At 38.0% G+C, this 16,110-nt stretch overlaps 1 protein-coding gene across 1 annotated transcript in view; it reads right to left on the reverse strand.

Annotated features, from left to right (window-relative positions):
* LOC125248150 (NACHT, LRR and PYD domains-containing protein 14-like) overlaps positions 1–16,110 on the reverse strand; it is a 66,949-nt gene that overhangs the window by 36,932 nt on the left and 13,907 nt on the right. Inside the window, exons 5-7 of the mRNA XM_048159830.1 lie at positions 11,885–11,956; positions 11,326–11,499; positions 7,492–7,665 (exon numbers count right to left, since the gene is read on the reverse strand). Of these exons, the coding sequence (XP_048015787.1) occupies positions 7,492–7,665; positions 11,326–11,499; positions 11,885–11,956 (420 nt within the window). The remainder of the gene's footprint in view (positions 1–7,491; positions 7,666–11,325; positions 11,500–11,884; positions 11,957–16,110) is intronic.

Raw genomic sequence — 16,110 nt, forward strand, 5'->3', positions numbered from 1 at the left:
CTCTGTCAGCATTGGTAATCACAACTCATCTCCAACACAGATTACATGGGGCATCCCACAAGGCTCCATTTTGAGCCCTCTGATTTTCTCTCTTTATATGCTTTATAGGATCTATATGCTTTATTTCTCTCTTTATATGCTTCCTAGGCTCTATTTTTCAGAAGTATGGTGTCTCTTATCACAGTTATGCAGACGATACACAACTTTATCTCCCTGTCAAGCCTAACAATGGTAGCTACCTAAACAAATCTCACCTCTTGCCTGGAGGAAGTAAAGCTGTGGATGTCTGAAAACTTCCTCAAGCTAAATGGGGATAAAGCTGAGACCATTGTTTTTAGCTCTTCATTGTGTACCGCTAATATTGTAAATCAGTTAGAAACCCTGTCTTTAACTTTGCACGACAGATTCAAGAATCTGGGTGTCATCTTTGATTCTAACCTACAATTCGATAAGCAGATTAGAGCCCTGCACGGGCCACAAATCTTGGCCCTAGCCCGGCCCTGGCCCGAGACATCCCGAGACGCTCAGGCCCTGCCCGTGTCCGTCAGCTTGTCAGAATGTTCGGCCCGAGCCCGACTGGAGCCCGTTTTTTTTTTTTTTTTTTTAAATCCTCTCCATAACGCAGCCTTTGTTGCAGCCATTAAAATGTTCAGTTTTGTTTGTAATTGCAAAGTAGTTGTAATCCTTTTCGTTTCTTTATTAAGTTAATTTAGAAAAATGTTTGGAGCACTTCTTTGTTTATTAAATTGAAGTTTGTTTCTTAAAGTGACGACCGCAGCGGCCGACAGTGAGTTGAGCACGTTTGATCGATTTAGCCTCTCAAATCAACACTTGTTCAATAAAAGCCATAGATTTAAAACACTAATATAAACATATCACAATGTTAGTTTAAACATTTATTAGCACTACCACAGTAAAAAGCTACTTTTTTCAAGCTGAGGCAGGCTGCTCTGCTGCTCGTAACAGCGTGCGGAAAAATAAAAAAACAAAAACAAAACCGGCTTAAAAACAAACTTACAGGTTGTCTTACCTTACACCACAGCAGTGCATCAAAATCAAAGCTTCACCACTGAACATGGTTATTTTATTTTCAAATGAAAAGCGAGACAACATGCTACAGCCAGAAGAACACTCTCATAGAGAAAGAGAATCATGAGAGAAAAAGCACGGCATCCGCATTGGAAAGTTTTAATTAGGGATGCTCATAATTGACTAGTTAACTGTTAACCAAGAAGTTGGACCAATTAATACTATCGGTTAGACGGTTTAAAAGAAAACAACTATACATATAGCTATAGACAACATATCCTATAAACGGTAGCCTATTCAGAACAGAACCATAACGAAAAATAAAAGAACATGTCGCCTACCTCTCCAATTCGGCACAAATCCAAATGTTTCCATATTCGTGAAGTATTTTAAATCTAAACTACTATTTATTATGTAAATTATAGGCTACTTCACTCGCGTTCCAACAATACATCCTTCACATGGGCTTTTTAAGTGAGTCTATAGCGCTGAATGCCACAGATTGTACAGACTATACATTGAGCAGTGTAACTTTGATTGACTGTATTTTATTTTGATAATAAACAGGCTGTGATGTCAAGTTAAAAATGTGAGAACTGATAGGCTATGTTGTGTATGTGCGCAAGGCGCCGGCGCGATTTCTCCATTCAAGCGCTGCGGGGTACGTGACAGGTGTGAATACTCATATTCTGTTGTTTTATATGCCATATTTGCACATGTATAAAACTAAAGCCTTGAAAATAACATTTTGGTATTTTTAATGGGTCACACCGAAATGAACATCCCTAATTTTAATCCACTTCTCACTCTTCCAGCTGCTGCGCTGAAGGTGCACTCTCTGCTACACTAAACATGAGGATGCGCGCACGCAGCCTCAGAAATGAGACGCAGCTATGGTCTCATCATGTTTCCGCCAGCACAGCTCTATATCTATGCATGTGTTTGTTTTACCATCATCAGCTTCTCATGGTTTATTTTAATTAATGGATGTCCAAAGTATTAAAAGGAGGAGAAGCCTAAAACAGGCCCGAGGCCCAGCCCGCCTCTGAGCTATGACGTGAAAATCGGCCCGAAGCCCGGCCCGTGGGCCATAAATAAGTCAGGGCCCGTCGGGCTCGGGCTGAAATGCAGGGCTCTAAAGCAGATAAGTGCCGTTATTAAAGGAAGCTTCTTTCATCTTCTGTCTATTACCAAATTAAAACATTTTCTTTCAAAAAAGGATTTAAAATTAGTGATTCATGCACTTTTCATATCACGGTTGGACTATTGCAATTCCTTATATATAGGCGTGCCTAAATCCACTCTCCTTCGCTTGCAATTAGTTCAAAATGCAGTGGACAAGTTTCTCAGCATCATGTAGGTTGAGTGTGGGACGTAGTCTGGCTATATTCCTGAGTTGGTGAAAAGATGATTTGCAGAGATGTTTAATGTAGGCCTCAAAGGTTAAATGAGGGTCAAACCTGACACCGAGATGACTAATGGTCATAGGAAAATGTCCTGGCCAGAAAATGTAATACAGGTTATGGAGGATGATTTAGTCTGATGAGGGGAACCAATGAGGATGGCTTCTGTCTTTGAGCTGTTCAACAAGAGAAAGTTATGATTCATCCATGCCCTTATCTCCTCCAAACAGGAAGTGAGTGTGGATAAAGTTGTTGATAATGGTGATGACGATGAAGATGATGAATGAGTGTCAGTTTTCATGTATAATTGTTTATCATCAGCGTAACAATGGAAAGACATTCCCATACAACTGATGACTTTGCCGAGGGAGAGCATGTAGAGAATGAATAAAATATGTCCAAGGACTGAGCCCTGTGGAACCCTGCAACCGACTGCATGTGATTGGGACCTTGAGCTTCCTATGGCCACAAATTCAGATCTATCTGTGAGGTATGACTCAAACCAGTGCAAGACAGTGTTATTAAGGCCAATAGAGTGGTGCAGCCATTTGAGAAGTATACCGTGGTCAATGGTGTCAAATGCTGCAAAAAGGTCCAGGATTATTAAACAATTCAATGTTAATGTTGGATAGAGCAATGAGTCTCTGTACTGACTGAAGTAGGCTGAAATCCACTCCACGTTTTCTATCTATCTCCAGTGCTACTAATCCACAGAGTGTCAGTGCTCTGATGACATGGAAGAGATGCAACAGGGCACACAGCTGCCCAGATGGAAGAGATGGCTTCACCAGACTGGGAGTAAACAAACTTTCGCCGAGCGCTTCTATGGATGTAACGAGGCCGACGTAGAAGTCGAAGTTCTTAAATGAATGATATACATGATGGAATGTTGTTGTTGTTATATTCCATCAGTTGAGTGGCCAAGTAGTCTATTATACCAGCCACACGGACTCCACGTCTGTTGTTAACCGCTAGCCACAGAGGCAATATGCAGAGCAAAAGAAGAACTCGGCACCAAAAAATCATCCATAACATGGCTGAAGAAATCGAGACCAGGAGAAGTGGATCGTGGTAAGCACCACAAGAGCTGTGAGCGCTGGAGATGCAGACAAAGTTAGGAAAAGCCGTGGCCAGTTAGCTACATAGCTAGATGCAGACACTTGCTACCAACCGCTACCAGCCAAGTGGAGTCATCTGAGTCAGTATGATCCGTACAACAGTCCCAATTATAATTCTGACAGATTTTACTGGTTACAGTCATTAAGATAAAAAATCTTAAGAAGAAATGGCGAACAAACAATGCCAGCATCCACTAGTTCATAGGAGGAAATGCGAAATTACTGAATGAAAATTGTGAATGGCTTTGACTAGCATATGAATGAAACCACCTCGAATTTGCCACAGTACCTATTGGATAAAAACACAACTTTTAAAATAGAAAAAGCATTTGTGATTGGCTGATATATTTGCTGCTATTGGTCAGTCTGGGCAATTATAGAGACTTGAGACTTGATAATTATCATTAAGATATAACAATATATGTGCCATACATGCTAATATGGTTTAGGCTATTCATGTAACTTATTTCATGGACTACAGTATAGCCTACAGACATGAATGAACATATTAGGGAAATAAAATAAACATTTGGAAGGGACATGATGATGAACTGTAAGAGCTTTATTGACATAGCATAGAAAAACACACACGAGCAAGTTAGAATTGTGGTGGCATTCTATCAGACAAAAATCCAGAAAAACGCACACGAGCAAGTAAGAATTGTGGTGGCATTCTATCAGACAAAAATCCAGAAAAACGCACACGAGCAAGTAAGAATTGTGGTGGCATTCTATTAGACAAAAATCCAGAAAAACACACACGAGCAAGTTAGAATTGTGGTGGCATTCTATCAGACAAAAATCCAGAAAAACACACACGAGCAAGTAAGAATTGTGGTGGCATTCTATCAGACAAAAATCTGTGGTTTCCAGTCTCGCCTGCAGTGTGGCACACAGATTGCTGAGCTCCTACAGGGTGAGGGTAAGAAAATTTGTTAATTTTTGTTGATGATGAGGTATCCCTTTAAGAGTTATACTTTAATCTATTCAAACGCTACAGGACCTTCCGGTGGAGAGAATGCTGGCGCATGTTGGCTGCTGCTTCTACGTCATTATTTTTAATTTATTACCTCATTCGTTTTTTTAAACAGTAGGGATTTTATTATTTGGTGTTTTTATACTGCTTTATTGATACTGGAGTTCTACTGTGGAGTCCTTCGGTGTGTGTCTCTGTGGTTCAACCGGGTTCAACATTGTGGGATTGCTGATCCTGCCGACTGGGAATGCTGCAGCCTGTGTGATGGCAATCTATGCTGCTGTGAGATAACGTGTCTGGATTATATTTCAAGTAACTAAATTTGGATATTACTGCTCCTATCATGCGGATTTCTCTGCTATCCATTGTCATCATTATTTTGACCCTGTCTGGGCTTTGTGGAGAGTGAGTCCTTGGCTGGATTGAGATTTCATGTTGGATTTCATCATGATAAGGTACTCTTTTTCTCAACTTCTCTCATTGGAACATCATTTACTTCCTGACGTCTGTGTTCAAAAGTCTTTGCTATTGGCCGAAATATTTACACAGAGGATTGCGGCAGAATGTTCATACTACTGGGACTGGCATTAAAGTTTTTAATGTCCTTGATCTAAGAACTCCGAAACACAAAAGCGTTCTCTACATGGTGTTTGCCATGCAAACTTGCGTTATCCACAACTGACTCATCATGTGAAGAAAATTTTGTATAGGCCTATATTTTTAATTACAGAACTGGTCAAAAGATTTGACACATTACTATTTATAATGTTTTTGAAAGAAGTCTCATGCTCATCAAGCCTACATTTATTTGATCAAAAATACAGAAAAAACAACACTACAGTAAAATAGTATTACAATTTAAAATAATGGTTTTCTATTTCAATATACTCTAAAATATAATTTATTTATGTGATGCAAAGCTTTCATCTTCATTGATGTGGCACTATATAGGCTATTTTACAGTAAACTCTTCATAATCTGTCCAAAACAGGCCAAAATAAATATTGTTTAAACATTTATATTGCTATGACATTTTATGTATCTTATTTGTTATATTATAGAGCCTATAAATGTTAAGGTGCAGTTTAAGATGTTGCTAACACATTTTATTTCAGTATTTATTATATATTTCATTCGATTTCACTCATCTCAGTATAGCAATATTTTTTGGAAAAGCCAATAATCATTCACACAGAGACACAGAACATGTAGGATTCATATTTAAGCACTGTTTTGTGGCTTAAAGGATTTGTCCACTTTTAAATACACTTTTCCTGATAAATTTACTCACCCCCATGTCATCCAAGATGTTCATGTTTTTCTCTCATCAGTCGAAAAGAAATGAAGGTTTTTGAGGAAAACATTCCAGGATTTTTCTCCTTACAGTGGATTTCAATGGCTACCAACAGATTGAAGGTAAAAATTACAGTTTCAGTGAAGCTTCAAGGGCTTTGAACGATACCAGATGAGTAATAAGGGTCTTATCTAGTGAATCGATCGGTCATTTTCGGAAAAAATACAACCGTTTATGCTTTATAAACAAAATATCGCATTGAACGTACTTTCCGCTTCCGCATTCTTCATAATGCTTACGCTGAATGTCCTACGCCTTCCCTATTCTACTTACGGAACGAACGCAGCGCCAGTTTCGTTTTTTTTCCGTAACTTGAACTAATCCTTTCCGTGGACTAATCCTTTAATATTGACAGACACGAGTCTATATCACGATTAGAATAAATAATTTTGGGATTAAAAAAAAAAAAACTTACCATGGCATGACATACAATCCTCGGCTTGATCAAGTTGATCCTCGAAATGGAATTTAATCCATACTCTTCCTCTGAGGTAAATCCTTTTAGAATTATTCCTCAGTGCATCTCAAAATGATGAAAAATATGTGAAATTAAGCTTAATGCATTTTTCCGAGTTGACACGGGTGTTCACTCTCTGTTGCATTGATCGCCTCAGAATTTGCGTCTGAATAGCGCTCGCGCACCGTGGCTGTAGCCTCATTAGCGGATAATGAGCTGACTCACAAACGACTGACTTGTTTCTATTTTCAAACAGATTACATAAACAGAGAATATTTGTTTTTTATTTTTGTTTTCATGATTTAAAACCTGACATTTCAACGTTTCTTTAGACATATGGCTCATTTTTGTGTGATAAGTATTCACTAAGTTACAGTTCATTTTCTGAGGGTGTATCCGATTGGATTTCATTCAGAGAGAGATGAAAGATCATGCATCATGTTAGTTTTCTTTATTTTGCACAACATTTAGTTCTTACTGTGAGTGTACACAAATAAAAGAAGACATTCTATAGTTTCAATTGATATATTACTTCTGTCTCTATGACAAAAATGACAGAGTATTTTAAGTTGATTTTGCTGCTATGTGAAAAAATCCGGCAAAACGCACCAGCATGTTTTCCCACTTCTGAGAGTTAACTATGTTAGTAATGATGGAACTTGCAATGCTAGTTGGCTAACAATGCTTTTGGGAAACGCACCCCTGGTTTGCATTTCTATAGCTCACAGTATAGTCATTCACAAATGAAAACTTCACCTAGGCTGAGGGGATGGGAAGTATGGGGGTGTCAACTGTCAAGCCAATTCCACATCAATTATCATCAGTTTCTGACAATTATCAGTGCTGCCTGCACATTCCTATGTTACATAATATGATTGTTTATACAATGTATATTACATTATATATTTTAACAGTGTTGTTCTATAAAACCATGATTACTTGCTTTGATACTAATATTGAACCAAATAGTATTGCCCTGTTGTTATTATTTTAAGTCATTTTAAAAGCCATTGTTTGCTTAGGTCTATTTTTATTACCACAAAAAATATTGTTAGTTATACTTGTTTTTTTCCCTATTCCATTTTGTTACTTTTTGAATACATTAAATTATAAAATTCACACTGACAGTTAATGTGAGTCACCTATGATCTTACCACAGATACGCCAGATTACAGTGAGGATTCTCCAGTACAGCAGAGAGCAGCTTCACTCCTGAGTCTCCTAGATTATTATATGACAGACTCAGATGTCTAAGGTGTGAGGGGTTTGAGCTCAGAGCTGAAGCCAGAGCAGCACATCCTTCATCTGTGACTCCACAATATCTCAACCTGTAGAGAACAATGACACACTCTTTACTCTCTCAGATCAACAGATACTTCATTATCAACAGATACTTCATTATCAAAGAGAAGCCAATAACATAAACTCAAATCACCATTTTAGATGGATCTTGGTCTGTCACAGAGAACAAAACATTATCATAACACACCTGCAGTCAAATTCAAGCAGGAAAATAAAATCTTATTTTTTTAATAATTTGTATAATTTTGTTTTTTAAAACAATTAATTCAATAGGTCAGTGAGTTGAACTGTTATTGTAAGAGGTTGTCTATGTGTGAGAGAGAAAGATTGTATAAAAACTGATATAAAAAATTAAAACTGCATATAATAAAAAATATAGAAACATTGTGACAGAAGAGGTTAATTTAATGAACATTAGAGAGTCATGAACCCCCCCTCTTTCAACTCAAGTTCAATTCACATTTATTTCTATAGTACTTTTTTCAATACATATCGTTTCAGAGCAGCTTTCCAGAAAATGCAAGTCTACCTCATTCACAATCATCTTAAATGTTTGTGGATGGCTGTAAGAAGGGATGGAATGGGTGGGGCGGGGCAGGGCAAGGCAGGGGAGAAAGAGGGGGATGAGCAATTACCATCTTTCAGCTGCCCATGCCAACTCAGGGAGAAAATGTAGGATTTTTATAGCTGACAAAGTTACATTTCTATGAAATACATTGAACAGCATTTTTTTCTCTTTAAAAGTCTAAATAAACATGTTTATATACATACACATACCTTCAGGGCATTGACAATAAAGATGACAGTGAGGAATTTTTCCCACAGTTAATCGGGGTATAACAACACCAGTAATAACGATATCACCGGGATTGGGGTGATATCAGGGGGTTTGATCTTTTGCACCTCGCTAATTTGAAAGTGAAAGTAAAATGAGCACCGATTCATAACAGTGTGGAGTAGAGCGACCATTTTCAGTTAATTCCTATGGAGGTGGAGATTCCATAAGAATGAACTGAAAACAGCCCGCGCCAGATGACATGTGCCATTATAAATGCATATTTTACATTCACTTTCAAATTAGCACCAATTCGAGGAATTGCTTGAATGGTGGCTTATTATTCTTAATGAAAAACACAACAACTAGAAAATACAACTAATCCTTTGCAGGTTCCTTATTAGCACTGTGTTTAAATCCAAAATATTGCAAAAATCCAAATATCTCCACCATCATCTTGTCAGTTAGCTCCTCACGTCATAAATGAAATCTGACTCCTGCTACTGGTCTGTGCTGCGACTCTCAAGTGTTCACTTTTTAATTGCAGCATCTGTTATCTAACTGAACTAAATTATTTTTATTACTATAAAAAAAAAATCTAAATGATGGTGGGGGTGGTACCGTGGTGGGCAAGTGATTTAACCAAATTCAAATTTATTTATAAAGCACTGAATAAAAACAACAGCAACATTGACCATAGTGCTGTACAAACAATTACACAATAAGAAGACAACTTTTAAAAAAGGGTCACATCCATATAGTTATATAGCCTAAGTAAAAATATAAATAAACCTTAAGACAATCAAAGTACATCTTAAACTAGGATCAGAAGAGGCATGATACTAGCAACCTTGAAACCTCCGCAACTTCAATGATCGAACGCTATCGTAAAGAAATAAGTTTTTAAATGGCTTTTAAACTGGCCGAGCGTCGGTGCGTTCCTAATGTACAACGGCAGGCTGTTCCATAATTTAGGGGTAGCGACCGCAAATGCGCAATCCCCTCTAGATTTCATCTTGGTCCGTGGAACAACAAGAAGTTTCTGTGACTGAGATCATAAGGATCTTATTGGCTTTTGTTCCTGAATTAAATCAGCAATATAAGATGGAGCAATGCCATGTAGGGATTTAAATACAAATAATAAAATTTTTAAATTAATCCTAAAAGAAAGAGGCAACCAGTGCAATGATTTTAACACCGAGGTAATATGATCTAATTTACCAGTGCCTGTGAGCATTCTTGCAGCCACATTTTGGACCATTTGTAGTCTGTCTAAGACTATTTTTTGAGCACCATAATATAGCGAACTGCAGTAATCTAATCTTGAAACGATAAATGCATGAATAACATTTTCCAAATTTTTCTGGGATAAAAAAAGGCTTAATCTTAGAGATCATCCTCAGTTTGAAAAAACACATTCTGACAATTTCATTTATCTGCTTGTCAAATTGTAGTGCGCTATCACAAATCGTTCCCAAATTTTAACTGTGTTATCAAGTTCAGAAGGACCAAAGATAATCAATTCTGTTTTTGATTAATTTAGGCTCAAAAAATTTATAGACACCCATGCCTTAACATCATTCAGACAAGCCAACAGTCTTTCCATAGCAGTGGAATTGTTTGACCTGAATGGTACATACAATTGTGTATCATCTGCGTAGCAGTGAAAGGACACATTGTATTTGTGCTTAATTGAACATAATGGGAGCATATACAGAGAAAAGAGAAGCGGTGCTAACACAGACCCTTGAGGAACACCACACGATAAAGGTGATGAGGCTGATGTACACTCACCCATACCAACTTAGAAACTTCTATTTAACAAATACGATTTAAACCACTTTAAGGCATTTCCAGAGATGCCAGCACATGTTTCAAGTGGTGAGATGAGAATATTATGGTCAATTGTGTCAAATGCTGCTGTAAGATCTAAAAGCAAGAGTGCAGTCATATTTCCTTGATCAGTTGACAAAAAATATATATAATTAAAAACCTTTAATAATGCTGTTTCTGTGCTATGATGTTCCTTAATACCTGACTGAAATACTTCACAAATTTCATTTTCATCAACGAAAGACTCCAGTTGAATAAAAACACTTTTCTCTAAAATCTTGGCCAGAAATGGAAGTTTAGAAATTGGTCTATAGTTGCAGAGAATGCTCTTATCCAGATTTTCTTTTTTCAGTAAAGGCTGAACTACAGCATGTTTACAATAATCAGAGACAATCCCTGAAATAAAACTTTGATTCATTATAGAAACTATATATGGAACGACTGTTTCAATTATTTGCCTTAACAGAGATGTTGGAATAATGTCTTGAGGAGCAAAAGTAGGCTTCAGCTTAGAAACAATATCTTTCAAAGTGGACGTGGAGATAGGCTCAAATTCCGTTAGCATAGCAGGGGCTTCTGGTACAGTCAAAGGCACATATGTACACTGCTGTATATTATTTCGAGTCTCTGATATGTGACCGACAAAGACTTGAGCATCTCTGGAGAGACCTAAAAATGGCTGTCCACCAACGTTTACCATCCAACCTGACAGAACTGGAGAGGATCTGCAAGGAGGAATGGCAGAGGATCCCCAAATCCAGGTGTGAAAAACTTGTTGCATCTTTCCCAAAAAAGACTCATGGCTGTATTCATGCTTCTACTAAATACTGAGCAAAGGGTCTGAATACTTAGGACCATGTGATATTTCAGTTTTTCTTTTTTAATAAATCTGCAAAAATGTCAACAATTCTGTGTTTTTCTGTAAATATGGGGTGTTGTGTGTACATTAATGAGGAAAAAAAATGAACTTAAATGATTTTAGCTAATGGCTGCAATATAACAAAGAGTGAAAAATTTAAGGGGGTCTGAATATATATATATAAACACAGTTTCATGTGAGAGCCATGTATAATCTTACCACAGTGTCTCCAGTTTACAGTGAGTATTCTCCAGTAAAGCAGAGAGCAGCTTCACTCCTGAGTCTCCTAGATTATTCTCTGACAGATCCAGTACTCTCAGGTGTGAGGGGTTTGATCTCAGAGCTGAAGCCAGAGCAGCACAACCTTCATCTGTGACACCACAATCCCACAACCTGTAGAAATTGTCTTGTGTTTATAATGTGTAATATCTCTTTAAAAAAAAAAAAAAAAACATGTCAGTGATTTTTACTGTTATTCTAAGAGACAGTGTCTCAATGTGAGAAAGATTACATAAAAACTGATATAATGGAACACATTGAATACATCAGTTATAAAATTAATATATAAAAAGTCTAAATATAAATGTTTATATACATATATTATAAATGCACATATTTGAAAATAAATTGTCTCAAACAAATAAAAAAAAAATCAGGTCAAACATGTGGAGGGTATAAAAGCTGAATTGTAACATATTTTTGTTAAACCATTAATTTATAATGTTTAAGTAAGAAATGATTTGTTTTAACAGTGATAATTGTTCTCAGTGTTACTTACTCCGCTGATCTAGTTGCTGTAACCACAGGAAGCAGCTTCTGAAGAACTTCATCTGCTGTATTTTCCGCATCACTATTTCAATAAAAAATAAGTTAATTATTAAGGCTAATAATAATATCATAAGTAAATAATACATTACATACCATACTATCCTCAAATATTTTTTTAATCAAACATTGCTTTATAAAGGACACATGAAAAACACATGTTTTTGTAATATCTAACTGTAGAAGCTACTAAACAATTCAGCTAACACAGATTTGTTTTTTCTTTTTCTTTTCAATGTTGCTGTGGCAGGTCTATTAGTCTGCATTTACACTACAACACTTAGTGCATAGATATATTTTGACATATCAGTTTTTTTGTCCTGTCCGTTGTTGTGGTTCGTAAAGAAGAAGAAAAGTATTTTTGTACCTGCATCAGCAGATTACTCACAGAAATTTTAAGTTCAGAAGTTTGTTTGCTTGTTACTTGTTAATTTACCTACTTGTTTATTCAATAATTTATTTAATAATTTACTTAATATCTTTATCACGGGAAATAGCACGCACAAAATGTGAATCATTGTCCATCATTTTGTGAGCAAATGGTGATAAAAAAAATGCCACTAAATTGAAAATACTTCCATTTAAACCATGAAGACGAGTCATTTGATATCATATCATAGAAGACGTGCAAACTTTGTGTGAGAGTTATGCCTGTGAAGAAGTCTAAAAAAAAATATCTTAACACTTCTCTTGTGGCATATAGAGAAAAAACGCACATTTTCATGAATCAAGAAGTATTTTGTGTTAAACGAGTGTTGTTTTTGAAATGAGAAGTAAGCTAATCTAATCTTTCTAATCCAATGTTTCAAGTCAAATGAGCACAGAAAAGGTACAGGTGATTAGAGGGCTTCAGCTGAACAACAGTGAACTGTGGTCAGATGAGATGTCAGGCTATGTCAGTAAAACTCAGAAAAAATAACTTTTCTGTCCAATCAGCCGTTATACTGTGCTCGTGGCTCACGTTTTTCAATTGCGGCAGCACATGCTTCATATCACCAAATTCAACTCATCAGCTCATTAGTAGAGACTGTAAGACCTTAAGTGGGTGTAGCAGATGAGGGAGACATACAAAATGTGCAGTACTGAGGGGTCCTCCGGGACAGGTCTGAAAACCACTGTATGGTCTGAAATATCCTGCTATGTGAGATTACAATATAATGGCTTGTTGCCATTGAGCAGTATGGTTCAGTACAGTTCAGTTCAATACGCAGTTTTTGCCATTTCCAATTTCAGAAGTTTTGAATGGTATCCTAATTCCAAACCATACCATACCACTTTTTTGGGACCCTTCCGTTAAGGTACCTAGCACAATAGTACCAGTACGAAAAGGGTGGAGTTACTTGCAACACATTGTGTAATTTTTGGCTGTTTTTCCTTGCAGCCTTCAGCCTTTGCTCAAAGCTGCTGTATGTTCATCGTTGTTTACTGTCACTTTATTCTTCACACGAGAATGACATCAATCGCTATTTTCCAGCATACACCACACCTATCAAGTTAAGGTACTGTTGGCGGTGGAAACACAAGCCAGATCAGGGTTTACTGTCCCAAATCGTACTGTACTGAACTGAAATGTACTGATCAGTGGAAACGAGCCATAAGACAGAAGCAGAAATATGTCATTTTTTATTTGTAATTTAATCCACAAATAAATGTGAGCACTGTGCATTTGATCTAGAAAATAGGTGGCAATTGTGTGTTCATTTGTAAAGTACAAACAAATATAGATCATATTTAAATACAAAACCTAATTTTACATTCTGGCATTCATGTGCTGTTGACTTCCACCATGATTCAGAGAGAGAATCATTCAAGCTACAGGAGGATTTGCATACTGTAAGTGTTTTTGTGTTGTTTCTAGTTTGATTTTAGTGCTGTGTAGTTTCTAGGATGTTTGTTTACTGACTTCACGTGGCAAATCGCGTTTGTTCTCATTTCGCTCCGAGCCAGTAAGGCGTGGCCAAAGCCAGCTTTAATATTTAAACAGTTGTAATTTAGCATTTATTAGAGAGAATCTTTCAAGCTACAGGAGGATCTGTGTACTGTAAGTGTTTTTGTGTTGTTTCTAGTTTGATTTTAGTGCTGTGTAGTTGCTAGGAAGTTTGTTTACTGACTTCACGTTCTCGTGTCAAATCGCGTTTGTTCTCGTTTCGCTCCGAGCCAATAAGGTGTGGCCTGCTGAACTAACTAACGTTGTAACAAGTTGGTATAAACTCTGAGGTCTACCGTGGAAGCGGACGCCACAGCCCTCGTGTGAAGACCGAAGAGTGTATAGACCAGCGACTCTACCTGTGCGACTCCACCGAGCAGGGACATAGACAAGGCACTTGAGTAGTGCACTTTTCTTTTTCATTCTTTCCTTCCTCTTTATACAGTGTGTTCTTGTCTGTCTGTCTTTTGACCTGTTTTAGATATGTGCTTTCAAATTCCAACTATTACTAACACTCGTAAATCACGTGCTACATGTTGGAGGCAGTGCAACCATAACAACCTGCGTAGTTTATCCATGTCATCTAGTACATTTTCTAAGGGGCTCTGGAATTGTCAGTCTGCTGTAAACAAAGCAGATTTCATTACAGCTATTGCTACTTATTCAGATCTCCATCTCATGGCTCTGACTGAGACATGGATCAAACCAGAGGACACTGCTACACCAGCAGCCCTCTCCTCTATTTTCACTTTCTCTCACACCTCACGCCAGATTGGGAGGGGTGGTGGTACTGGTTTGCTTATGTCCAGTGAATGGACGTTCAATCCCTTACCATCTCTCTGTGACAATGGCTCATTTGAATCACATGCAATTACCATCACCTACCCTACTAAAATCCATGTTGTAGTTGTTTATCGTCTCCCAGGTCAGCTAGGTAACTTCTTGGAGGAGTTGGATGTGTTACTCTCATCCTTCCCTGAGGATGATACTCCTCTGCTAGTACTTGGAGATTTCAACATCCATCTAGACAAACCTCAGGCTGCTGACTTCCACACTCTGCTTGCCTCATTTGATCTCAAGCGAGTGGCCACCTCAGCCACCCACAAATCAGGTAACCAATTGGACCTCATCTACACACGCTGTGGCTCCACCGACAATACACTGGTTACTCCACTACACACCTCAGACCACTTTCTCATCACTTTTAATCTCAACCTGACCCCTAACTCAACACTCACTCCATCACATGTTACTTTTCGGCGAAACCTACGCTCCCTCTCACCATCCCACCTATCCTCTTTGGTCTCATGCACACTTCCTCATTTCCTCCAGTCCTCATCACTGGACACTAACAATGCTACTGACACTCTTTGCACCACTTTAACATCTTGCTTAGATGACTTCTGCCCCCTTTTAACCAGACCAGCCCGCGCCACCCCCTCTGCCCCTTGCTCTCTGATGTTCTCCGTGAGCATCGGTCGAGACTCAGGGCTGCAAAGAGGAAGTGGCGCAAATCTAAAGATCCTACTGACCTTAGCTCATATCAGTCACTCCTTTCTTCTTTCTCTACTAATGTCTTCAATGCTAAAACCACATACTATCACACTAAAATTAACAATTCGACTGATTCTCGCACACTTTTTAAAACCTTCTCTTCTCTTCTTTGCCCTCCTCCCCTCCCTCCCACATCAACTCTTACAGCTGATGACTTTGCCACATTCTTCACACATAAAATAACAACCATCAGCGGCCAATTCTCCACACCACACACTGACAATAACATCTTAACAGAAAACACAAAAACTCTCTCCTCCTTCTCCATGCTCTCGGAGGCAGACATTTCAAAACTCATCCTTTCCAATCACCCTACAACCTGTCCGCTAGACCCTATCCCCACTCATCTTCTTCAGGCCATCTCCTCCTCAATTCTACCTGCACTCAGTCACATTATCAATTCTTCCCTTCACACTGGAACATTTCCAACAGCTTTTAAGCAGGCTAGGATTACCCCACTGCTTACAAAAAAAATCCACTCTGAATCCAGCACTTTTGGAAAACTACAGACCAGTATCCCTTCTTCCTTTCATTGCTAAGACACTTGAGAGAGTTCAACCAACTGTCTACTTATCTCACACAGAACAACCTCCTTGACAACCACCAGTCTGGTTTCAAGAGTGGCCACTCAACTGAGACTGCCCTGCTCTCAGTCACTAAAGCCCTGAGACTGGCACGAGTCACTTCAAAATCATCAG

Source organism: Megalobrama amblycephala, linkage group LG16 (assembly GCF_018812025.1).
Source record: "Megalobrama amblycephala isolate DHTTF-2021 linkage group LG16, ASM1881202v1, whole genome shotgun sequence".
Classification (NCBI taxonomy): domain Eukaryota; kingdom Metazoa; phylum Chordata; class Actinopteri; order Cypriniformes; family Xenocyprididae; genus Megalobrama; species Megalobrama amblycephala.